Source organism: Scyliorhinus torazame, chromosome 17 (assembly GCF_047496885.1).
Source record: "Scyliorhinus torazame isolate Kashiwa2021f chromosome 17, sScyTor2.1, whole genome shotgun sequence".
Lineage (NCBI taxonomy): Eukaryota > Metazoa > Chordata > Chondrichthyes > Carcharhiniformes > Scyliorhinidae > Scyliorhinus > Scyliorhinus torazame.
In genome coordinates this window covers 121,503,359-121,529,495 of record NC_092723.1, presented here as the reverse complement: position 1 = coordinate 121,529,495, position 26,137 = coordinate 121,503,359, and the positions used below count along the sequence as shown (strand labels likewise).

The 26,137-nt window shown below is 46.4% G+C and overlaps 1 protein-coding gene across 3 annotated transcripts in view; it reads right to left on the bottom strand.

The window, feature by feature from the left end:
* The window catches only part of card11 (caspase recruitment domain family, member 11), a 367,235-nt gene that overhangs the window by 28,574 nt on the left and 312,524 nt on the right, over positions 1 to 26,137 (bottom strand). For all 3 annotated transcript variants that reach the window (XM_072480962.1, XM_072480964.1, XM_072480963.1), the window contains 3 exons: positions 21,803 to 21,935; positions 20,504 to 20,683; positions 11,539 to 11,663 (listed from right to left, as the gene is read on the bottom strand). In XM_072480962.1, the coding sequence (XP_072337063.1) occupies positions 11,539 to 11,663; positions 20,504 to 20,683; positions 21,803 to 21,935 (438 nt within the window). The remainder of the gene's footprint in view (positions 1 to 11,538; positions 11,664 to 20,503; positions 20,684 to 21,802; positions 21,936 to 26,137) is intronic.

The window sequence follows — 26,137 nt, the reverse complement described above, 5'->3', positions numbered from 1 at the left end:
CTTACACCAACACTCCTCGAAGGAGGTGCGGATTCTTATGTCCAGCACCCCTCCACTCGTCTGGGCTCTCTCCCAATGGTTATGGGAAAGCTATTCCTGAAGAGAGACAGAGGGCACGTGAGCAACACGTGTGGTTCACAGTGGTGGGAGAGGGGGTGCGAAGGAGGAGTTGAGGTAGGTTGAGGAGGGTGGGGGTGGAGGAAGGGCTGGGGGTCGTGTGGTTTGATGCTCCCATGGGGGGGGTGCGGGGCATTGATGTCTATTCACTCGTGCTCCCCGTTGTAGGTAGTTGACCTTTTTTTTGGCACTGAAGGCCAGTCTTCCTGGTCACACTCCTCAAGCTGACAGCTGCCGCTACCTCATCCCAGGCAGCACTGGCTGCCTTGTGGCTGCCTCTCCGGGATCCTCGGGGGAACAGGACATCCTTCCTGGCCTTCACAGCATATAGCAGCCTCCCCAGATCTACATCTCCGAATCTTGGGGCCGGTCTCCTAGATGCCATTGTTGTGAGCTGGCTGAGCAAGTGCAGCTTAAATGCTGCTCCATCTTGTTAGCGGGGGGCTGGTGAGCGCGGTCCCGGCAAATCAGCTGGTGAGTCTTCATTTGCGATGAGATGCCCGTGAGGCCTTGTTAAGTGCACCAATTGACGGTGAATTGTATTGCTGACCTCTCTGGGCCGAGCGCCGGGAAGCTCGCGGCAATTCGCACTCGCTGCCACTCGTAGAACGTTTTCTGGAGAATTGCGCCCTATGTTTCAAAGTGAAATAAGCTAGTTGTGAGGCAGACACGGAGGAGGGAGGACAAGTCAGGAGAGAGCTCAGAATACTGGGAAGAACTGAGCAGAAAGAATAGATTTTGTCAGTGGATTACCTATAATTATATAAAAGTATTATATTGATATAAAATATAATACAATCATATATTAATATAATAAAATAACATTTATTTAAAATATAATAGAAATTTATATAAAATAAAATTATATAAAATTATGAGGGGCATAGATAGAGTAGACAGGAAGAAAGTTTGCCCCTTGGTGGAGGGATCAATGACCAGGGGGCATAGATTTAAGTTAAGAGGCAGGAGGTTTAGAGGGAATGTGAGGAAAGGCCTTTTCACCCAGAGTGGTGGGAGAACTCACTACCTGAAAGGATGGTGGAGGCAGAGACCCTCATAACATTTAAGAAGTATTAAGATGTGCACTTGCAATTTCAAGGCATTCAAGGCTATGAGCCAAGTGCTGGAAAATGGGATTAGAATTCTCAGATGGTTGTTTTTGACTGGTGCAGACATGATGGGCCGGAGGGCCTGTTCTGTGCTGTAGACCTCTATGACTCTAATTGTATTCAGTTTACAACTCACAAACAGGCCTTTTGGCCCAATTGGTGTGCCAGCATTTACATTCCACACAAGCCTGATTCAAGTTAAGGTCCACAGAATCCCACCAGTGCAGAATGAGGCCATTCGGCCCCTCGGGTCTGCACCAACCCTCCAAAACAGCACTCCACCAAGGCCCACTCACCCACCTATACCCCGTAACCCTGTGCATTGATCATGACCATTCCACCTAACCTGCACAACTTTGGACTGGGTAGAAAACCGGAGCACCTGGAGGAAACTAACGCAGACACGGGGAGAACAAGTAAACACCACGTAGTCACCCAAGGTCGGAATTGACCCCAAGCCGCTGGTGTTGTGTGGCAGCAGTGCTAGCTACTGTGCCACCGTGCCGCCCTCATAAAGGCATTACCCATCCTTTTTAACCAATTAACAATCTGCTACAGGGATTCAACAGGTCACTAATTGGTACCATGTTGTGTTATGCTTCTTCACATAGCATAAGCTGCTTCCTTGATGTATACTCTGACAAAGGAAGGTTCAGACTTGGAGATAGATTTAGCACATTTATTGAACAGTTAACAATTCTCCTACTTGGGTTCAACTCTCCTGCTAATCTTACTATAGTATCTCGATCTAACTAACCAGTCTGCTCTAATCCATGCGGTGGATGTGATGCTTCCCTGATCTGCCCCTGTCTCTCTGAGTGTCGCCTATGAAAAGAGGAAGAGCATGTGTGCCCTGTCGTTTTATATGGGTAGCCCCCTTGTGGCAGTGTCACCTCTGAGTGTGTCTTGACTGCCCATTGGTCGTGTCCTATCTTACTGACCTTTTGGTTGAATGTCTGTGTGTCATGATGTCTCTGGTGCTCCCTCTCGGGTTTATTTAGTTCTAGTGTATCTACATTAACCCCCTGTGTATTTACAGTGATGCATATCACCACAATTTGATCCAGACTGTTTCATCATATTTTTATAAACAAACATTCGCCATTAGGTGTAAAAATAAACAGACATTTAATTTTCAGAGGAGCCTAAGTTTCACTGAGAAACTTAGGACATTCAATTTCAGGCTGAAAAGGAGGGTATTATTAGGATAGACCCCCCCTCCCTCACCTTTGACACCAAACTTGTTGATTGAAAATCACACCACTGGCAGCCAATTTGATAGGCATCAAAGTTGATGCTGAGGGAAATTAAACCTTAACACAGATAATGGATACTAATTGATTGAACCTGACGTTTGATTAACGAGTTAAGTCACTTGGGGCTTCTTGACTTGCATCCCTTCCTTTTATCATTGTGATCAGAGTCGGTTGAAATAAACATATATCGATTAAAGATTAAGGGGAGTTTGCACTGGCTCATTTCCAACAGCCCCCGGACACAAAGTGACAGCACAAAGCATTTTAAAATTGAACAATAGCTGGAATTACAGAGAACCGGAGTCACATTTCATTCTAACTTGATCGGCAGAGGAGAGGGAGGGGAACAGAAAAGAAAACTTTTCAGGATATATTCTGCTGACCCATGGTTCTGTTTAATGACTGCACTTTCAATGCCACTGATGTAAAAGGAATGCAAAGATTCAGCATTACATTTAGATTTAAAATCACTGTTTACTTAAGATAATGACAGCAGAAGAATTGGCTGCATATCAATGTGGTGGCGAGGGGAACAAAATCAGTAAAGCTATTATTCACGTGATTTTGATCTGTGGACGTGTTTTTTGCATTTCTGAGATTCTACTTAAACCCCATTTTTAATCTATTGATAGCTTCCATTTATTAATTCATTATCTGCCTCAAAGCTCTTCACATGCAAACAATTTGGCATGAATGATGCTTGTTAAATATTGTCGTGTTAGGTACACTGGATGCAACTTAGATCAGAAAGCTAGTGGGCAGCACGGTAGCATTGTGGATAGCACAATTGCTTCACAGCTCCAGGGTCCCAGGTTCGATTCCGGCTTGGGTCACTGTCTGTGCGGAGTCTGCACATCCTCCCCGTGTGTGCGTGGGTTTCCTCCGGGTGCTCTGGTTTTCTCCCACAGTCCAAAGATGTGCGGGTTAGGTGGATTGGTCATGATAAATTGCCCTTAGTGTCCAAAATTGCCCTTAGTGTTGGGTGGGGTTACTGGGTTATGGGGATAGGGTGGAGGTGCTGAACTTGGGTAGGGTGCTCTTTCCAAGAGCCGGTGCAGACTCGATGGGCCGAATGGCCTCCTTCGGCACTGTAAATACTATGATAATCCAGACCTTGAAGTTAGTACAATCAGGTTGATTGAACTAATAGCACAGTTCTCCATGAGTTCGACTCTCTGCTAATTTAAGTGTGGTTACTCTGTCTGACTGAACCAGACTAGCTCTTAGCCACGTGGTGGAGATGTGAGATTGTAACAACACCATTGACTGACTCTCTAGATGTTTATCAGTGGAAAGAGGCGAAGTGTGAGTGCCTCGTGTCTTTTATAGTCATATCCCACCCCCGAGTGTCCTGCCTGCTTATTGGTCATGTCCTGTTCTCTGTGTCCATTAGCTGCTTGTCTGTATATCATTATGTGTGTTTCTGCATATCATGACAAATATGACAGAGCTAACCGAATAGTAAGACCCCACCAGCAGCAACAAGTGAATGATACGTTCATCAGTGTGAAGGGAGAGATTTGGTCTAGAAACTTTAGGCTGGATTCTTCGATCCCCAACGGCAAAATCCTGTTTGGCGACGAGACGGAAAACCCCCGATGACGACAGAATCGGGGGTGGTGCTGCTTTCATGATGCTCCTCCCCCACATTGATATGCAGCCAATTCTGCTGCTGTCATTATCTTAAGTAATGCTCCGTCCCCGACTGGCCGAGTTCCTGATGGTGTGAATGATCTCACCTGTCGGGAACTCAGCATGGCGGCTGCGGACTCAGTCTGGCACCGCCACAGTTAGGGGAGGGCCGATCCGCGGGCAGGGGGGGGGCATTAATCGGGTCTGGGGGCACTGGGGGGGGGGGGGGGGCGGCGGTCCGGAGCGCATGAGCCAGCTGAAGGGGGGGGGGGGGGGGAGGAAGAGACTATTTCTGCGGGCCAGGTCTGCAGGCTGCACCTGCCATGAAGCATGGCGCAGCCGCTGTAGGCCGCCGCCGTGCACACGCATGCCCATGTACCCGGAAATGCTCCAAGCCATATCGGCAGCTAGAGCTGGGAACTCTACGCTGCCTGGCTGCGAGCCCACCCCTCCGAACAGGAAATCGGTGGCCATTTTGCACCAGTTTTCCTGGCATAAAACACCACCGTTTTCTCGCCGGAGTGGGGACTTAGTCTCCCAAACGGAGAATCCAGCCCCCTGTGAGAGTCCTTTGTTATTTCCTTTCTTCCCATTTATTTTATTTTATTATTTCGGTCGGTGGACCCATTATTTGGATGTGCCTTTAAACAGAAGACAAAGGAAACAGCCTGCTTGCCAGGACACTGTGGTCCCAGGTTTTGTATTTTCCAGACTCTTTGGCACCGAGTGGGTCTTAGGAACCAGTTTTGGACGAAGTCGGTTCGATTGGTTAATTGGCAAACGGTGTTCTGCCTGACAGCGGTCATTTACTGCTTCCTGCGTAATACTTTCTGAGAGAACTGGACAGAAATGTTTAGACCTTGGGAGTGAAAGGAACTCTCTCTCTCATGCTTGCTGAAGTGAAAGAATTGCTCTGTTGTTCTGAAAGCAGTGAGTCCCTGGCACATCTTTTGCAATGAACCTGAATTGATGCAGGGAAGGTGGACCAGGGTTTTTCAAAGTGGGGGATGCGACCTGTGCATGAATCGTGGGCGATGCCAGAAGGGTTGTGGTGTGCAGGGTCGCAAAAAATGTGAACGGCAAGGACCAGAATGAAACAGAGCAGACAAAGAACAGAGAATGTAATTTGAAGTTCAGGTAAGAAATTAGAGAATCTATCAGGCCTGGCACTGATGCGGCGGTTGATACAGGAGAGTTGAAGGCGGGGAATGAGCGAAGAGGGGAGGAGCGAAGTAGATATATTTTATTGGTGTTCTCAGCAAAGTCACATTGCTAATCATCACGATTATAGAAATGGTACAGGAGAGGGCGACAATAATATATTTGAAGATGTGACTGTTATTGGTTGAAAGGAGCAGGTGGGAGAGTTGCTACCATTGCCAGTGGTTGCGTTAAAATTGCTTGTGTTTGAGTTAAAATGATCCATTACATTGGGATGACCAATGCCTCGTTGAGATGATCCATCCTGCTTGCACCAAACTTGTGGTCGGGTGAAATAAATCTAGGTGATGGGAAGGTGAATGAACCTCCCCTCCGGTCTCATTTCCAGGTGGTAGATATTCTTTGGTGGTCATCTGTGGTATTCCAAAGCCAAGACATAAAGAGATTCAACACTCATGCAAACATGCACCAGCTCCATTCGTTGAAAAACCCTGTTCAGAGCACAGAAAGTATAATGGTTCCAGCACTGATGCATTTTATTCAAATGGCTGTTTTGAATGACTTCTGCGTGTTGTGTGGTTGGATGTTTTTCTGCTCCACCAACTTATTACACAAGACATTGGAAGAACAACTGCATGCAACACTGTCACAATCACCTCTCAGTGGTAAGGGACCAGAATCTGAATATTCTGTATCTTGACAGCATTCATAATGTGCACGTGTATTTTATCATTTTTGAAATCATTTTTGAAATTGGAATGTTTTATTATGTGAAGTCTTATTTTTCAGTGTAAGCTGCTGCTTGTCCTCTCCTGTTGGTTAGTCAGAGTCCAGCTGGGCATTCGCATTGCCCCGTCAATTTACTGTTCCTATAAAACCAACATATGCTCCTAATACATTTGACAATGTAATAGAGGGCTGGAGATTTATGACTGTCAGTATTTTACTGGTGGTTGGAGAGGAGTAGCCTCTTCACAGGGAGAAAAACATTTATGTAGAGTCCAATTCATGATTTTAAAAATTGTAAACATTTCTTCAGGGAAATACAATCTTATGTATTGTGTTTTTTTTTAAAGTAAGCACCCAGTGACACAGTAGGACCTAATGGATTAAAGGTAAGTGAAATGTGGCATGTCCCGATGGTCAGCCAGTTGGCAAAGGTGGGTCCCGGGAAAAAAAAGTTTGAAAAACATTGAGATAGACAACCTTGCCAGAGAAAACAAGCTCAAGCATAGAAGGAAGAAGTATCAAAACAATGGCATGAACTTCAGAAACATATTGGCTGGGAGTCATCCCAGTTCATCAGAGATGCTTATCCTTTTATTTTTATTCATATTTTCTTTCCCTTTCCACCACCCTTTCCCTCTGTGTTGTTTGTCTGTGTGTGTGTATATAGAAAGTGGGGCAGACTAGGAAGGGAGCATTGGGAAAGGGGTAGCAGATAGTCAGTTCCATTTCCTGTGTTTAATTTATAATACTATACATAATAAAAGTTTATTTGTGTTTTAAAGTTACAAACATGGTCACTGTGATTTATTGGGCTGAACCAAGGACCTTGGGTATTTTAAATAAAATCTAATTTCACCTGCTTTACGGCTCCGGGTCAAATGAGGCTGTAATTGAGCGCGCACGTGCCCAGGGTGTCGTGCCAACTTGCTATTCATTCAACAGAATGGCACGGCATCTCCATCAGAAAGACCGGGCATTGTGAGACATTCAAAGTTTCATCATAAGTGTATCATCCTCAACAGTGAGTACTTCAGCATAAGGCTCAGGTTTCGGAATAGAAGCCACAATCCTCTGACTCAGGTTTGAAGGTGCAACCGACTAGGACAAGTTGACCCTCTTACAAGTTTGACAAATCCATCAAAACAATGAAAAAATAAATTTATTCCAAGCATACACTACCATTTATCCCAAATATAGCTGTGATTGCTGCCCTTTCAATTTTAAAATATTGAATTCCCCACTTTTAATTTAAATTATTCCAATAATTACAGCAACTTAATTTTGGTGATCATGTGTAACAATATTGTACAACAATGTGCATAATAGAGGGCCTTTAAAACCGAGAAGAACAATCCCAAAGTGCTTTACAGACATAAGGAACAAAATGGACACCTCACCAAGGAGGAGGGGTAACCAAAAGCTACTTGAAAGGGACGGCCTTTAAGAAGGATGTTAAAGGAGGAGAGGGAAGTGGTGAGATGGAGGGGTTTAAACCAGTGAATTGAAAGAGTGTGGTGTTACGAATGCAAGGCGAGAGTAGGCAACTATGTTTTAAAACTGTTTCCCTTAATTCAAGGTAAAACACAATGGGCAGGATTCACCGTCCTGCCAGCCCTGTTTTCTGGCATGGTGCGTCCCAGCCAACAGCGGAATCCTCCATTCCGGCAGCTGGCTTATCGGGTTTTCCATTGTGGCCATTCCATGGCATCGGGAAACCCACAGGCATAGGTGCGCAGCCAGTGAATCAGAGGATCCCGCCAGCGGAGAATCTTGCAGAATGTCCTGGAATGGGAGGTAGTAAAGGCATATTGAGCTCTGCGTCAGCACATAGGATTTGGTTGGCATGGGATCAAGGCTGAGCCGAAATCCGGAGAAATTTATCGTGACACAAAAGAGGGGCACCTGGTCTTTCTGGACATCAAATCTCAGACTGAGAGAAATCCAGAGAGGGAGAGAAAAATCTGCTCCTGTGACAAGCAGTGGAAAATACTGTTTTTTGTTCTCCACCAAGCAGAATGCTGGTGAGGATGGATTCCCTGTTTGAAGAGTAAACACTTGTAGAGATTTAAGGACCAAGGAATTGCCAGAAGTTGTCTTTGCTGCTGAAGTCAGCTCAGGCAATTGAGTAAAGGACTTTCAAAGAATACTGGAAGAATTATCCTGGTCCAGCAATGAAAATTAAAGAATTGTAACTGCGCAGAATGAGGCCATTTGGCCCATCATGTCTGCACCACCTCTCCAACCGAGCATCATGAATTAGTGCCATTCTCCTCCATTTTCCCCATAGCCTTGCACATTGTTTCTGTTCTAATTATCTCTTGACTGCGTCGATTGAAACTTCTTCCACCTCACATGTGACCAGTGCATTCCAGACCCTCACCACTCATTGTGTGAAATGTTATTTCTCACTTTACATTTGCTTCTTTTGCAAATCGCTTTAAATTTGTGCCCTCGTGTTCTCAATCCATTTACGAATGGGAGCAGTTTCTTCCCATCGACTCTGTCCAGCCCCCTCATGATTATGAACATCTCCATCAAATCTCCTCTTAGCCTACTTCTCTCCAAGGAAAACAGTCCGGACCTCTCCAATCTATCCTCGTAACTGATGTTTCTTATGCCTGGGACTATTCTTGTGAACCTCTTCTGCACTCTCTCCAATGCGCTTGCAACCTTTCTACAGCATGACACCCAGAACTGTGCCCAATATTCCAGCTGAGGTTTAACTAGTGTCTTGTATAAGTTCACCATAACCTCTTTGCTCTTGTACTCTCTGCCCCTATTAATAAAACTCAGGATACTATATGCTTTGTTAAGTGCTCTCTCCACCTGTCCTGCCACCTTCAATGATCTATGCACATATACACCCAGGTCCCACTGTATCCCTTATTTTATATTGTCTCTCCATTTTCCTCCTACCAAAATGCATCACCCAACACTTCTTCACATCAAATTTCATCTGCCACTTATTTGCATTGTGTGTGTGTGTGTGGGGGGGGGGAAAGAGATGGAAAAAGAGGGGGGGGGGCATCCGATGGACTTTGCTGGCACTTACCTTGAGAACTTACATCCTTGGTCCACCACTCGGTCTACTGCGCCAGGGTCACGCTGGGAAATACCTGTACCAATCCACACCCATGTGAATCACGGGGGGGGGGGGGGGGGGGGGGTGTGGAGGTTCTGGTGCCCAGTCCGTTAAAGAGATGTAAATGGGTCAATTTGATGCTTCCTCCTGCTGGCACAGGGGGCGAACCTCGATGTTGCCGCCACCAGCGGAGGACCAGAGAATCGAAAACGGATCAGTGGCGGTTTTTCCCGACGCTGAATTAAAGGGCAGCACGGTAGCACAAGTGGTTAGCACTGTTGCTTCACAGTGCCAGGGTCCCAGGTTCGATTCCCCGCTGGGTCACTGTCTGTGCGGAGTCTGCACGTTCTCCCCGTGTCTGCGTGGGTTTCCTCCGGGTGCTCCGGTTTCCTCCCACAGTTCAAAGACGTGCAGGTTAGGTGGATTGGCCATGATAAATTGCCCTTAGTGACCAAAAAGGTTAGGAGGCGTTATTGGGTTACAGAGATAGGGTGAAAGTGAGGGCTTAAGTGGGTTGGTGCAGGGCCGAATGGCCTCCTTCTGCACTGTATGTTCTATGTTCCTGAATTCTCCGTTGCATCGGGTCTCCGCCACTAGCAGCCAGTGGTGTAAACCATTTTTGGTCGTGCCAATTAGTTAATGGGGGAAGTACATTTTCTGTAGTTCAGTATATTATTGGCCTATTAAGTAATGTTGGCTTCCTATTGATTTTAGTTTGTTTATTTCAGTAAAAGTTTTGAAATGTGGAATCTTGCTGTGTGATTCTTTCAGTCAGTGGCTGGCAAATCCATCACTGGGAAATTTATAGGTCTGCTAAAAAGTTCTAAGTCTCTATGGGGATTATAATAATGGCTGCCAATAATTTATTGTAAGCACAAACAAATTGTGCTTTCATTGTGACCACAGGCAGCAGTACAACTGAACATACACTCACTTCTGCCTCGGTGACCACCAAACTTGACTGCTCCAATCCTCTCCAGGTTGGTCTTCTATCCTCTCCAGAATTTACCCGTATCCACATCAAGACCTGTTTTATGTCATATCCAGCATTGCTGATCTACATTGGCTTCTGTCCCCTACATTCTTTGGAGTTAAAAGTTCCAGCCTTGCATTTAAAAGCTATTCAGAAACTTGCAGCTATTCAGAAACTAGCACACCTCCTTATCTCTGCCATCTGAATTTGTCCCCTGTTTCATGTTCTCTCTCTTCCTTCACTTATCATTATCAACCAAGCTTCTCGTCACCAACAGGCCCATGCTGAACATTCTCTTCCTGTAGTCCTCAGCCTCTCTACTCTGAGTAAGATCTTGGGACAGTTTTTATTGTTATGTCAGTTGTTCTTCCTCTAAAGCTGGTGAAGGGTGAGGCAGCAATTGCATAGCTTTCCTGCAATTCGAATCACAAAATCGTAAAGCACACAAAGAAGTCATTCTGTTCCCCTTATCTAGAATAGAATTGTATCGAATCATAGAATTCTTGCAATGCAGAAGGAGGCCATTTGGCCCATCGAGTCTGCACCGACCCTCTGAAAGAGCTCCCTGCCTAGGCCTACTCCCCAGTCTTATCCCCGTAACCCCATCTAACCTGCACATCTTTGGACATTAAGGAGCAATTTAGTTTGGCCAATTCACCTAACCTGCGCATCTCTGGACTGGGAGGAAACCGGAGCACCCGGAGGAAACCCACGCACACATGGGAGAACATGCAGACTCCACTTTCAGTCACCCAAGGTCGGAATTGAACCGGGTTCCTAGCGCTGTGAAGCAGCAGTGCTAACCACTGTCCCACCATGTCTGCTGTTCGTTTCATCCCACACCAATATCCTTTTCCCACAGCCCTGCAAATTTCAAGTACTTTTCAATTCTCATTTGAAAGTTACTATTAAGTTTGCCTTCATTGCCTTTCAGAAAGTGAATTTTGGGTCATGACATCTCCCTCCATAAAATAATTCTCCTTTTGTTCCCCTAATTTTTTGCTATTAACTTAATGTGTTCTCTGGTTATCGACCTGCCTGCTACTGGAAACAGTTGTTCCCCATCTGCTCTTACGAAAACCCCTCAGAATTTAAAACAATTGTATTTTATCTCCACTCAGCTCACCCGATTGCCAATCAGCACTCTCGGATCATATAGTATAACGTTGTTGTTTCCCCTGACATTGGTATTGTGATCTGGCCTGATGAGTGCAAAACATAAAGCTTTGACAAAATGTCTTTTTCAGCAATACTCTCTCCAAACATATTCTGATGCGGATTTGTGTCTACTTTTGTTTGATAATGTCCAAGTAAGACGCCTTGAAACATTTATAATCTTAAAAGCACAATATAAATACCAGCTGTTCTTGTTCCAGTTATGATTCTTGGCAGTCTGTCAGGGGCTTTTGCCTTTGCAAAACAAACATTTTTTTCTTATTATCCACATATATTGCAAAAAAGCAGAAGGGAAAGTTTTACCTTGGCAGTTACAGCTTTGATGTTAGCAGGCATGACACATTCAAAGGTGTTTAAATGCTTTTCTCTGGAGAAGATAATTGGTTCAGACTTCTGTTTCTGTAAATATTCTTCTTTGTTTAAAATATCTAAAGGGCAAATATTGAAGTTAATAAAATAGTCCAAACTATTCTTGTTTAAGCAATGATTCCATGGGTGTTTATTGTAAACTCTCTCCCTCCCCAATCTTCACCCATTTTGTTTTCTGAAGTTGATGGCTCATACTGGAGTACGGTTTAGCCTGACACCAGACTTCTGAAGCAGCAGCTCTACTTGAAACTTGGTCACAGCAGGAGACTCCCAGGGAAACAGTGGAAACTCTTTAGGGACATCCTCAAAGTATCCCTGAAGAGGTCAAGTATCCCTGCTGACCCATCGGAACCCCTGGCTTGTGACCGGCCCAAAAGGCTCATCTAGAAGGTCACCAAGTGCATCAAGAGACTTTGTCAGGAACATACAGAGGGGAAATTGAGGCGTTAGAGGGAGTGCACAAACCACCAAACAACCCATCTACCTAACCCTTCAAGCACCACCTGTGCCAGAGCCTGCACATCATGCACTGGGTTTGTCAGTCACCTCAGAACTCTTGGAACATGAGTGGAAACAAGCCACCCTCGATCCCATGGGACTGCATAAGGAGAAGATGATCATTTCAACGGCACCAGTTGCTCTTACCCATGTGCTGAGCCTGGTTACCACCAGACTATTTCAGCAAGTAGAACCATCACAACCTCATAAACTACCTACATATACATGCTCTTCCTGGCATGGTTACTGCTGGTGATCAAGGATGGAAACCTAGACTGATTTTCCCCACTTCTGACCACCAGCATATTACCTTCTCAGCAATATGTGCCAATAATAATAGTCACAATGCAAGTCTTGCTGAGACCAGCTAGACACATCCAAGCAGTTCTCATGAAAGGTCATCTTGAGCTGAAACGTTAACTCTGTTTCTCTCCACGGATGCTGCCTACCCTGCTGAGCATTTCCAGATTTTCTTTGTTTTTATTATCTTCTCAGCCAATATGTGCACTCGTCAAGCGAACTATTGGTGAAGCTTCTCTTCTAATTTGGAAGGTGACATATTGACTGAAACATCCGTTTAAAATCCATAGAATCCCTAAAGTGCGGAGGAGGCCTTTTGACCCATTGATATAGGAAAGATAGAACAGGAGGTAAGGGAGGAGGAGGAGTTGGCGTTTTTGATTAGGGACAGCATCACGGCAGTACAGAGAGAGGATATATCCGAGGGTTCGCCCACTGCGTCTATAATGAATGAAAAATGAAAATCGCTTATTGTCACAAGTAGGCTTCAAATGAAGTTACTATGAAAAGCCCCTAGTCGCCACATTCCGGAGCCTGTTCGGGGAGGCTGGTACGGGAATTGCTGCTGGCCTGCCTTGTTCTGCTTTCAAAACCAGCGATTTAGCCCTGTGCTAAACAGCCCCTATATGGGAAGAACTGAAAAATAAGAAGGGTGAGATCACTTTGATAGGGCTGAACTATAGGCCCCCAAATAGTCAGCGGGATATTGAGGAGCAAATATGTAAAGAGATTACAGATAGCTGCCGGAAAAATAGGGTGGTAATAGTTGGGGACTTTAACTTTCCCAACATTAACTGGGAGAGCCATAGCATTAGGGGTTTGGATGGAGAGAAATTTGTCGAGAGTATTCAGGAAGAATTCCTCATTCAATACGTGGATGGCCTGACCAGGGAGGGGGCGAAACTTGACCTCCTCTTGGGGAATAAGGAAGGGCAGGTGACGGAAGTATTAATGAGGTATCACTTTAGGACCAGAGACCATAATTCCATTAGTTTTAAGATAGCGGTGGAGAATGATAGTTCTGGCCCAAAAGTTAACATTTTAAATTGGGGCAAGGCCAATTTCGGTATTAGGCGGGAACTTTCAAAAGTTAATTGGGGGTGCCTATTTGCAGGCAAGGGGACAGCTGGTAAATGGGAATCTTTCAAATAGGTGTTAACTAGGGTTCAAGGTGAGCACATTCCTCCTTAGTAATGCATTTTGGAAGGTCTAATGCAGGTAGGGAATATACAGTGAATGGTAGAACCCTCAAGAGTATTGAAAGTCAAAGAGATCTAGGAGTACAGGTCCACAGGTCATTGAAAGGGGCAACACAGGTGGAGAAGGTAGTCAAGAAGGCATATGGCATGCTTGCCTTCATTGGCCAGGGCATTGAGTATAAGAATTGGCAAGTCATGTTGCAGCTATATAGAACCTTAGTTAGGCCACACTTGGAGTATAGTGTTCAATTCTGGTCGCCACACTACCAGAAGGATGTGGAGGCTTTAGAGAGGGTGCAGAAGAGATTTACCAGAATGTTGCCTGGTATGGAGGGCATTAGCTATGAGGAGCGGTTGAATAAACTCGGTTTGTTCTCACTGGAACGAAGGAGGTTGAGGGGAGACCTGATGGAGGTATACAAAATTATGAGGGGCATAGACAGAGTGGATAGTCAGCGGCTTTTCCCCAGGGTAGAGGGGTCAATTACTAGGGGGCATAGGTTTAAGGTGAGAGGGGCAAGGTTTAGAGTAGATGTACGAGGCAAGTTTTTTACGCAGAGGGTAGTGGGTGCCTGGAACACGCTACCGGAGGAGGTGGTGGAAGCAGGGACGATAGTGACATTTAAGGGGCATCTTGACAAATACATGAATAGGATGGGAATAGAGGGATACGGACCCAGGAAGTGTAGGAGATTGTAGTTTAGTCAGGCAGCATGGTCGGCACGGGCTTGGAGGGCCGAAGGGCCTGTTCCTGTGCTGTACATTTCTTTGTTCTTTGTTAGAGTGAAGGGTAAGGCTCGTAGAAGGAGGGAACTCTGGATGACTCGGGATATTGAGGCCATGGTCAAAAGGAAGAAGGAGGCATATGACATGCATCGGCAGCTGGGATCAAATAGATCTCTTGAAAGACTATAGCACTTGTCGGAGTAGAGTTAAGAGAGACATCAGGAGGGCAAAAAGGGGACATGAGATTGTCTTGGCAGATAAGGGAAAGGAAAATCCAAAGAGTTTTTACAGATACATAAAGGGTAAAAGGGTGACTAGGGAAAGGGCAGGGCCTCTTAAGGATAAACAAGGTCATCCATGTGCAGATCCACAAGGGATGGGAGAAGTCCAAAATGAGCATTTCTCGTCAATATTTACTGTTGGGAAAGGCGTGAATGTTAGGGAAATTGGGGAACTAAAAAGTGATGTCTTGAGGAGTGTACATATTACAGAGAAGGAGGTGCTGGAGTTATTAAAGCACATCAAGATAGATTAATCCCCGGGACCTGATGAAATGTATCCCAGGACGTTGTAGGAGGCTAGGGAGGAATTTGCCAACCTCCTAGCTGAGATATTTAAATCATTGACAGCGATAGGAGAGGTGCCTGAAGATTGGAGGGTAGTAAATGCCCTTGTTTAAGAAGGGCTGTAGGGATATGCCTGGGAACTACAGACCAGTTCGTCTTACTTCTGTAGTGGGTAAATTGTTAGGAGGTATTCTGAGGGACAGGGACAGGCATTTAGACAGGCAAGGGCTAATTAGAGAAAGTCAGCATGGCTTTGTAACGGGAAAGTCATGTCTCACCAATTTGATTGAGTTTTTTGAAGGGCTAACCAAGAAGGCAATGCAGGCGACATTGTCAACATGCACTTTAGCAAGGCCTTTGTCAAAGTCCTGCATGGCAGGTTGTTGCAAAAGGTTAAATCTCACGGAATCTAGAGTGAGGTAGCCAATTGGATACAAAATTGGTTTGGCGACCGAAACCAAAGGGTGGTTGTGGAGGGTTGTTTTTCAAACTGGAATACTGTGACCAGCGGTGTGCCTCAGGGATCGGTGCTGAGTCCACTGTTATTTGTTATATATATTAATGATTTGGATGAGAATGGAGGAGGCATGGTTAGTACATTTGCAGATGACACCAAGATTGGTGGCATAGTGGATAGTGAAGAAGTTTATATAAGATTGCAACAGGATCTTGACCAATTGGCCAAATGTGGCCGATGAATGGCAGATGGAGTTTAATTTGGATAAATGTGTGGTGATGCATTTCGGTAGATCAAATCAGGGCAGAACCTACTCAATTAATGGTAGGGAGTTGGGGAGAGTTAGGGGTACAGGTGGAGTTGCAGGTGGACAGGGTGGTGAAGGAGGCATTCAGCATGCTAGGTTTTATTGGTCAGAATATTGAATACAGGAGTTGGGACATCTTGTTGAAGTTGTACAAGACATTAGTCAGACCACACATGGAATACTATGTTCAGTTCTGGTCACCCTATTATAGGAAGGATATTGTTAAACTAGAAAGAGTACAGAAGAGATTTACCAGGACTTAAAGGTCTGAGCAGTAAGGAAAGGCTGGATAGGCTGGGACTTTTTTCCCTGTAGCATAGGAGGCTTAGGAGTGATCTTATAGAGGTTTATAAAATAATGAGGGGCATAGATAAGGTAGTCAACATCTTTTACCAAAGGTAGAGGAATCTAGAACTAGAAGGCATAGATTTAAGGGGAGAAGGGAGAGATACAAAAGAGACCAGAGGGGAAATTTCTTCACACATGTGGTGAGCATCTGGAACTTACCAGAGACAGTGGTAGAGGTGGGTACAATTTTTTCCTTTAAAAAACAGTTAGACAGTTACATGGGCAGGGTGGGTATAGAGGGATATTGGCCAAATGCGGGCAAGTGGGACTAGTTTAGTGATAGAAACTGGGTGGCATGGACAAGCTGGGCCAAAGGGCCTGTTTCCATGCTGTAAACATCTATGACTCTATCTGCATCAAAAGAGGACTCTACCTAGGCCCACTTCCCCGCCTAAAGGCCAATTAACCCAAGCTGTGCACGTTTGGAGAGCAGGGGCACATCATTGGACTGTAGGAGGAAAGCGGAGCACCCGGAGAAAACCCAAGCAGACACATGGACAACATGCAAACTCCACACAGTCACCCAGTGCCGGAATCAAACCCAGCCTTTATTTGTTCTTTTACATTTTTCAAACCTGCAGGAAGGCAATGGGAGGATTTTCCCCACCTGTTTTGGGTGGGGGGTGGGGTCGGGCGTGATCGGCGGTGGGAGCAGGAAATGCCACAGGAGACCCAAAGGCTCATTTGGAAGGTCACCAGGTACATCAAAAAACATTGTCGGGAACATACAGAGGGGAGAAAATGTGGCTTACGCAGGCATGATTTCCTGTAGCGATTGTACCCGCCCTCCCACCAATCACATATCGGGAATCACAACGTTGAACATTGGCATCTCCATCTTATACATTTAAATATTATCAGGCCTTTGCGCCTGATAATCCACCCTCCACTTTTAGATTGTCCATATCCTCACGCCGACATGAATCATAACAGTTCACCCACGGCGTGGACCTGCTGAGCAGAAACTTCCAGAGGTGTTCAGTTGAGTGCATAACTCAGTGGGGAGGGGGTCTTGACTGAGCAGTGCCAGGGATGAGGGGTTGTTCCCTGGGGTGGAGTGTGACATGGATGGGTGTTCCATGTGGGTGGGGGCTTGTTGAGGGAGGCTTTCGTGGGGGGTTACTATTTTTAATTTCTTGTATTAGGGCGCCTCTTATCAAACTGAAATTACTGGCGGGGCGGGCTCTGACCAGCGTGACATCATGGGACCTACCCCTTCATTTTTGTTTGTCTGTGAGCCGAACGATACGATGGGGAAAGCCGCCTTTGGACCTGATGGCATTTTCATCAAGGCCCCACCACTACATCACCACTATGAAATGAAAATCGCTCATTGTCACAAGTAGGTTTCAAATGAAGTTACTGTGAAAAGCCACTAGTCGCCACATTCCGGCGCCTGTTCGGGGAGGCTGGTACAGGAATTGAACCCCCACTGTTGGTCTGCCATGGCCAGCTATTTAGCCCTGTGCTAAACCAGCCCCTATATTCTGCCCCACTCTGCTTATATTTGGAAAAATGCCGCTCAAAACTTCACTGTTGGCTGATCTGAACCTAGTTAGATTAAAATGGATGAAAATTTGTTTTAGGTCAGTTTATATTTTGTTTTAAAAAATTAATTGACTGTGATGTCACCTCACATTTCTTTATCAGGGCCCAATTCTGAAGTAACAACAAAGTCGTAGAATTTTCGGCATTTGTCGGAAGGTAAAGCTTAGAGGCTAACCATGAAACAGAATATGCCATGAATTCAATGACTAACTTTCATGCAGCCACTTAAAACTGAAAGCAATCATTTTCTATTTCAAAGTTTCAGGCAGTTCATCAACTAACCCAAATAATCAGTCAGTAGATGTCAACGATGTCTTTGTCCTGTCAAAGAAATAGTGAATAAACAACTCTGCCACTACAGCAAAAACTGCAACAAACTAGTTGTCAAGAATGAAATCAGCACCTCTTCATGTCATCTGCTGTTACATGATTCCATTGTTATTCAATTCAAATCACTCATAATGAGGCTTAAAATAGCCTTGTATCCAATTTCTCCAGGGATTCTGTTGATCTCCCTTCAAAATTAATACCGGATACGTGGAGAATTCCATGGAAATTCAGAGATAAAAGATTTACAAGCATCTTCATACCACTCTCCCTGGGCCTCTTACACTGTTCCAATGAAACTCAGCAGAAACTTGAGGGACAATAGCTCATACATGGATTAGCCACTTTACAGCCTTCCAGGTTCAACATTGAGTTTAACAACTACAGGTCATGACCACTGCTCCCATTTTCTCAAGACAGTGGGTTATGGTAATGGTCCTGCGGTTATCATTTACGCCTCCTTTGGACATATCCTTTGCCACCCCTCCCCCGCCCCTGCTTTTGCCTTGTACCCCTCATCCCTTTTGTCGTTCGATCAATCCTGCCTACCCCAGAGCTCCTCCTTTATTCTTATTCTGCACTCCTACTGCTTTTCCCTGTTCCGTAACTTTTCCCAGTTCAGGTGAAAAGGCATTGACCTGAAATGTTAATTCTGCTTCTCGCATCACGTTTGCCTCCAGGTCTGCTGAGCATTTTCTGTGTTTGTTTTTAATGGCAGGTGTCCAGCAGCTGCAGTATTTTGTTTTGCTAAAGGAAGTGGCGGATTCAGGCAGACTGGTAGCCACAGCAGCGGGAGAGGAAGGAGATGATATCCAAACCCCTACTGTGCGCAGCTCGCTAGTTTTTGTTTTGAGTGTCAGAGTGAATGATTTCTGAAGCTGGATGAGAAGGGAAGGGGAACCCTGCAAGATCAATTGGGCTATGTGGAAGTACAAAATGATCAAAGGCAGTGTAGTTACAGCTACAGAATGGGAATCCAGGGTATTCTGTCCTCAATTGCAGAAGCCGACATGGTGGTGGTGCCATGGCTGAGGACCTATAAAGGAAAGTTAAGGAACTCGCATGTTGCATCCTTCCAATGGACTGAAACCAGTGCATCTGATAACACGTGTGAGACGAACGCCTCCAGATGTGCCAAAAGGCCTCCAGGCAGTGAACCAAATCAAGAGGCTTCAGTCTTTAGGTGTGCAAAAATGAAGCCTGCAGGCAGTGAACGGGGAGAGTAGGGGTGCTCCTGCGTAGAGCAGCCTCAAGGCAGAAACTCAAGAGAATATAAACACTCTTACCACAACTAAACATCATGCAAGTTGTATTTCGATTGAGCAGTGCGGGAATCCTGACTGCCTCAAAGGACCAGACAAGAACAAGAATTTATCATCATCGTATGTCAAAATAGATTCTCATCATCCCGATGAAAAATAACTCCATTAATAATATATTGAAAACATGATTGTGAATATGTCACTCACTCATAGTTGAAAGTCTGAATCTTTACAATTAAAATATGACAGACCTCCACATTAGCCAAGGGGAGGTGTAGTGTAGTAGTACTGTTGCTGGATGAGTAATCCAGAGACTGAGGGTAATAATGCTCAGGGGATCAGGGTTTAAATCCCACCATGGCAGATGGTAACATTTGAATTCAATAAAAATCTGGAATTAAAAGTCTAATGATGACCATGAAACCATTGACGATTGTCGTAAAAACTCACTTGCCCTTTAGGGAAGGAAATCTGTCTTCCTTGACTGGTCTGGTCTACATGTGACTCCTGATCCACAGCAATGTGGTTGACTCTTAATGCCCTCAGGGATGGGCAATAAATACTGGCCCAGCCAGCGCTGCCCACATTGCATGAATGAATATTGTCTCTTCCTATGGGATCGCACTGACTGTAGTTTTCCATCATTACACTGACAATAAATGACTCAGCTCATTCACAGTTTCACTCTCCCATCAGTAAAAACATTAATTTTATACTTTCCATTGCATTGATCAACAGAAGTAAAGAAAATCATAGCTATAACCAGCTTTACTGTTCCTGTGTGTCTCAAGTGCTCCTACCTTTGCCCCTACTGCAAGTTTTATGGGGACCTCAAGTTGTGCACCAGGATCTACGCTGAGATTGCACAAACTCTTTTCAGGTAAGAACCTTAGAACTAGCAGACCACCAAGGATGTATTTAAATCATACACCACAGAAGCCATTCCGCCTGTTGTATCTGTGTTGTTTCTTTCAAAAATCCTTTCCTTTCAAATAATCCTTTCAAAAACCCAAAAATAATTAGTCCCATTCATCCAGAATCTTTTTTCATACACATGAAAAGGAAATTTTTTGAGGCTACGTCGAATTCCCTTTTCAAAGTTAGTATTGAATCTTCCGCCACCCTTTCAGGCAGTACATTCCAAAGTATAATAACTCGCTGTTTAGAAATGCTTTCTCCTCATCGCCCCTCCACACGTTTCGCAAATGACCTTAAAAATGTGTCATCGGCTCACAATGTGCCAATTGAACAGTTTCACTTTGTTTACACGCTTCGAGGTAAAAGTGTTAGTGTTGTCACCTAGTGAGCATGTTTCACAGTTTGTCCAAAACATTTGTGGCCAAGACATGACATAGCCTCACCTGATTTGCAGATGTCAAACTCCATGGCTTCTCCAGAATTGAGCAACTTTTGTACAAGCAGTTTGGCCAGTGTGGTGGGTGAAAACAATACAGGGCGCTTCTGCTGGATATGGTATGGATGGACCAGGCTGTAAGGGATCAGGCTGAAACTCCTCTTGATGTCGCTTTCTGTATCTACGTCTTCAACAACAACAACAACAAAATTAAAATGTGGAAGACAAATTAATCTTAGAGCGAGATCTACTGGCAGCATTGCGCCTGAAAAGCAGCCGGGCCCGTAGACACCGGGAGATCCGACTTCTGGGATTGACCCAGCTCGCCACACCTTGCGAGATCAAACACGATCTCGCGAGACATCGCAATGTGAATCCCGCACATTGAGGACAGGATCACTTTCTGGCAAATCTGCATACTAGAGTGAGACAGCTAGTCTCACTCTAATATGAGTTAGCGCGATCTAACCAATGTGTAGGATCCAACCCACATGTTTTGGAAGGTCCTGCGCGAGTGCCGTTCAATGCTGGTCTCAAGAAATGGTGACTGGGAGGAACGGCACTCATGGGGATCTCCCAAGGGAACAGAAGCCCCCAGGTTCTTGACCTCTGGGCAGGGTGGCACCCTGGCAGGGCTACCTGGTACTGCCAAGATGGCACTGCCAGCTAGTAGGGGCACTACCAGGCTGGCATTGCCAAGATGCCAAACTGGCATTTTTCGCGCGCAAGGGATCGGGGCCAGGGGTACTCTGCGTGCATGCAGAGGGGGGAAAGGACCCCCTTTTCGGTGCGTTGGGGCTTAGGGGAGGTTCGGGGGTCGCATCGGGGGGGGCGAGAGATTGGATGTCATTTAAAAATGGCGTCCTGATCTCTCCCTGCAGAAAACGGGATTAAGTGTAGCCTCGGCCGCACGTTACCCGGCCCCTGATCTACCTGAACGGTTGTTCGATAGCGTGGAGTTTCTCGGCACTCCGAACGCCAAGCAACACCCGGCGAATCGCGTGTGCGCTATGGGACTCAGTTCCCATTCAGGTAGATCGCGCCCTTAGTTTTTGTACAAGAGTCTTGCAGGTTTCTGTGAGAAGGGCTAACAAAGGTCAGGACCTGACTAACAGTTACACATCACTAAAACAGTTACACATCACTAAAACAGTTGATCTGGTCGATTGCTGCCAGCAGAGCAACAGCCATGTTTCCTACATGACAAAGGTGACTGCAATTCAATAAGTACTTCATTGGTAGGAAAGCGCTTTGAAATATCCTAAGGTCACGAAAGGCGCTACATAAATGCAAGTAATTTTAGTACCATCCTGCTTGTCAGCTGAGAGTTTCAGAGTTTCGAAAGAGGCTTTTGCTGGGCCAGATGGGGAGCCGGTGACAATCCGTACTCGCTCACTGCTGTTCATTCTCTTGTACTTGTTATCGGACCGACTGACAAACTGTCAAGAGGAAAAGAAAAAATGTTGCAAAGCCAAATTGTACGAGGAAATCTCACCAAGAAAACTTGCCCATGAATTTTCAGGTGCAAATGCACTTGTCATACGAATACTGCAGACAGATGCCTCCAGCACAGATTCCCATTCATCCATTACCCCTGTGTTCACTGATCTCTATTGCCCCCCCGCCGTTCAGCAATATCTCGATTTTAAAATTCACATCCTCGTTTTCAAACCATTCCATAGACTTATCCCTCTCTATCTCTATAACTTCCTCTAGCCCTGTAACTCTGAGAAATCTGAACTCTTCCAGTACATTGGAGATCCTGGCCCAGGCCAATCATGCAGGCCCAGACATGAACCTCATCTTGGATTATTCATTTTCAGGGCCACGTTTCATGGGATCCCAGGGGATGATAGAGTGCATCATCTGAGAGTGAAGCAAAATAAAAGCAGTGGTTGGTTAGTGAGGGGCTCCCATCCTACCAAGCAGAAATGCAGAACTTTATCTGGAGTTGTGTGAAAGGCAGGCAGGGTACAGGGTCAGTTATCTCATCCTCTGAGAGAGAATATGCAGAAGGCAAAACAGCAAAAATTGTGTGTTTGTGTATGCGTAAACAAGAGTCAGTAAGATTAATCTCTCCATTTCGCCTTCTGAAGCGTTATTATTTGTATCTGTGGAAACAAAGCCGACACTCTACTCATCATGGTTACTTATCTTTAGACTCAACCAATAGTCCCGCTGAATTCCTAGTTACTACTCAGCAAAGGATTGGAGGGGAAATGCATTTAAAAAGCTGTATTTTTATTTGACTGCGTAGCTGATCAAACTGGCAAATTGTCACACATTTGAACAGCAGAATTATGGAAAGGGAGAGAATTTGTGTTTTTTTATATATCACTCCTTTCATGGACTCAGGGGGCGAGATTCTCCACTCCTGCGCCGGTTGGGAGAATCGCCTGGCCCGCCAAAATTTCCCGGGACGCCGGTCCGACGCCCTCCCGCCATTCTCCCAAGCGGCGGGAACGGCCTGGTCGAGTTCCGCGGGCCGGAGAATCGCCGGAGACACCGAAAATGGCGATTCTCCGGCACCCCCGCTATTCTCAGGCCCGGATGGGCCGAGCGGCCAGGCCAAAACGGGGGGTTCCCCCATGGCGCCGTCCACACCTGGTCGCTGCTGTCGTGAACGGTGCGTGAACGCTGGGGGGGGCGGCCTGCGGGGGGGCGAGGGGGGAATCCTGCACTGGGGGGTACCTCAAATGTGGGGTGGCCCGCGATCGGTGCCCACCGATCGTCGGGCTGTCCTCTCTGAAGGAGGACCTCCTTCCTTCCGCGGCCCCGCAAGACCCATCCGCCATCTTCTTGCGGGGCGGACTTAGAGAGGATGGCAACCACGCATGCGCGGGTTGGTGCCGGCCAACCCGCGCATGCGCGGTGATGTCAGTTATGCGGCGCCGGCCGCGTCATCTATACGGCGTGCCTTTACGCGGGCGACAAGGCCTGGCGTGTGTAGATGACGCGGCCCGATCCATGCCCATTGTCAGGGCCTGAATCGGTCGGGATCGGGGCCGTTTCGCGCCGCCGTGAACCTTGACGGCGTTCACACCGGCGCGGCCACTTCAACGCGGGAATGGAGAATCCCACCCAGGATGTCTCAATGAACTTTACAGCCAACTAACTACTTCTAAAATGTAGGGCAGGATTTTTCAGATGGTAGGGTTTCTCACTCTGCCAAAAGTCAGCGGGGGACACTTCTCTGCCAATCACGGCAACCCCGCGTGCCATTTAATTAATTGGCTGGAGGCATGACTCCTTCCCCTCACTCACAATGAAGTGGAGTCTCAGAAAACTGCTGGCCATCTGATTGGCCGACAGCACCACACGGAGTGGTGGCCACTGCTGGGACTGCAAGCAGCCCCTCCAGTCCAAGTGCTGGAACCCACAGGACCAGGCGAATCTGGGATCTCATGGCAGGGCAGGGATGGGAGGATGGGCACAGGGCAGGGTGGTAGATGTACTTTTGGCAGGGGATCATAATGGCAAGGCCAGATGGGGAGGGAGCACCTGGGGAGAGGGCCAGAACTTGGGAGTGTGCCCAAACTGGAAAGGAGCAAATAATGGAGGCGGCATCCCATGCCGCACTCGCACCCACCTCACCTCTCTTACCCAAGGCTCGATTAAATACATATTTTTATTCAAATCAAGGCATACATAAACACATAATCAGTCAAACGGGCATGGCATGGTTGCACAGTTGTTAGCACTGTTCGCTCCCAGCACCAGGGAACCGGGTTCAATTCCGACATTGTGTGACTGTGTGGAGTTTGTATGTTCTCCCCGTGTCTGTGTGGGTTTCCTCCGGGTACTCCGGTTTCCTCCCACAGTTCAAAGATACGCAGGTTACGTGGATTGGCCATGCTAAATTGCCCCTTAGTGTCCAAAAGGTTAGGTGGGATCACTGGGTTACGGGGATAGGGTGGGGGCGAAGGCCTAGGTAGGGTGCTCTTTCAGCAGGTTGGTATAGACTTGATGGGCCGAAAGGCCTCCTTTTGCACTGTAGTGATTCTATAATTCTAAAAACATAACAATTAGACATTTTCTCCCCATAACTGGCATGCCCCCCGCCCTCACAGCCAAACAACAGGTCCTCAAACAGCCTCCATCTCGCCCCCCCCCCCCCCCCCCCCCAAAAGCCCTAAAGGGCAAATTTAATCTTCTCCAGTTTAAGGAATTCTGCAACATCCCTCAAAAACGTCGACACCCTCGGTGGCACCACCGACCTCCACTCCAGTAGAATTCACCGCCGGACAATCAGCGTGGCAAAAACCACAATGTCAACGCCCTTCCCCTCCAAAAGCTCCATCTATTCCAACACCCCAATGATCGCCATCTGAGGATCCGGCGACATCTCCAACCCCACAATTTGCGATAGAATTTCAAATATCAGGCCCCGGTAGCCCACCAATTGCAGTCATGACCAAAACATGTGGACATGGTTTGCTGGCCCCCCTCCGCATCTCTCTCACTGATCCTCTACCTCTGCAAGAAACCCACTCATCCGCGTCTTGTGAGCCCTATGCACCACCTTGAACTGTACCAAGCTCACCCTGGCACAGGATGATGTAGCATTGACCCAGTGCATAATCTCACTCCACACCCCCGATCCCAACTCCATGCCCAGCACCTCGTCCCACTTCCACTTTACCTCCACGATTGGGCTTTCCACTGTGTCCAACAGCTATCCCTAAATGTCTGCAATCCTCTTGTTCCCCCAACTCATCTGGCAATAACAACTTGTCCATCAGAGTGCGCTCTGGCAACCGAGGGAACGAGGACACCACCTTCCGCACAAAATCCCATAAACTGTATATCCCATAAACTGTAGATATCTGAATTCCCCGGCAATTCATATTTCTCCAGCAACTCTCCCAAGCTTGCAAACCTTCCATCCACAAACAAGCCCCTCACCCATCCCACCCTTTCCCTGTGCCACCGCCTATTTGTCACATCCATTCCTGCCGGGACAAATGGTGATTCCCACAAATAGGAGCCAACACAGACATACCCCCCACGCCAAAATGATGCCCTCAGCTGGTTCGAGATCTTTAAGGACGAAGCCGCCACTGGACTAACCGTATATTTCACCGGGGCAAACGGAAATGGGGCCGCAACTAGAGCAACACGATGCCTCCTCCACCTGCAACCCCTCCGCCCCTTCCTTCTCCTGCTATTGCCGGACCTTCTCCGCATTCGCCATCCAATAATAATACAGCACGTTCGGGAGTGCAAGCTATCCCACCCGCCGCTTCCTTTGTACAAACTCCCACCGAATCTGCGGTGCCTTGCCAGCCCATATGAATGCCAACTTAACCTGTCCACCCTACTAAAAAACGCCGTTGGCAGGAATATCGTGAGGGACTGAAACACAAAAATAAATCATGGCAGGACATTCATCTTGACTGTCTGCACCCTTCCAGCTAAATGAAAGTAGGAGGGCATCCCAGCCCCTTTCACTCCCTCCACTAAGCTAGACAGATTCCATTTATACATCATGGCCCAGTATTAGCCACCTGAACCTACTCCGAACTAGATTAAATGGTAGGGCACTCATCGGAAACACTTCACTTTTGGTCATATTCAATTTGTAGCCCGAAAAATTGCCAAACTCCTTCAATATACCCATAATTCTATCTATACAATCCAA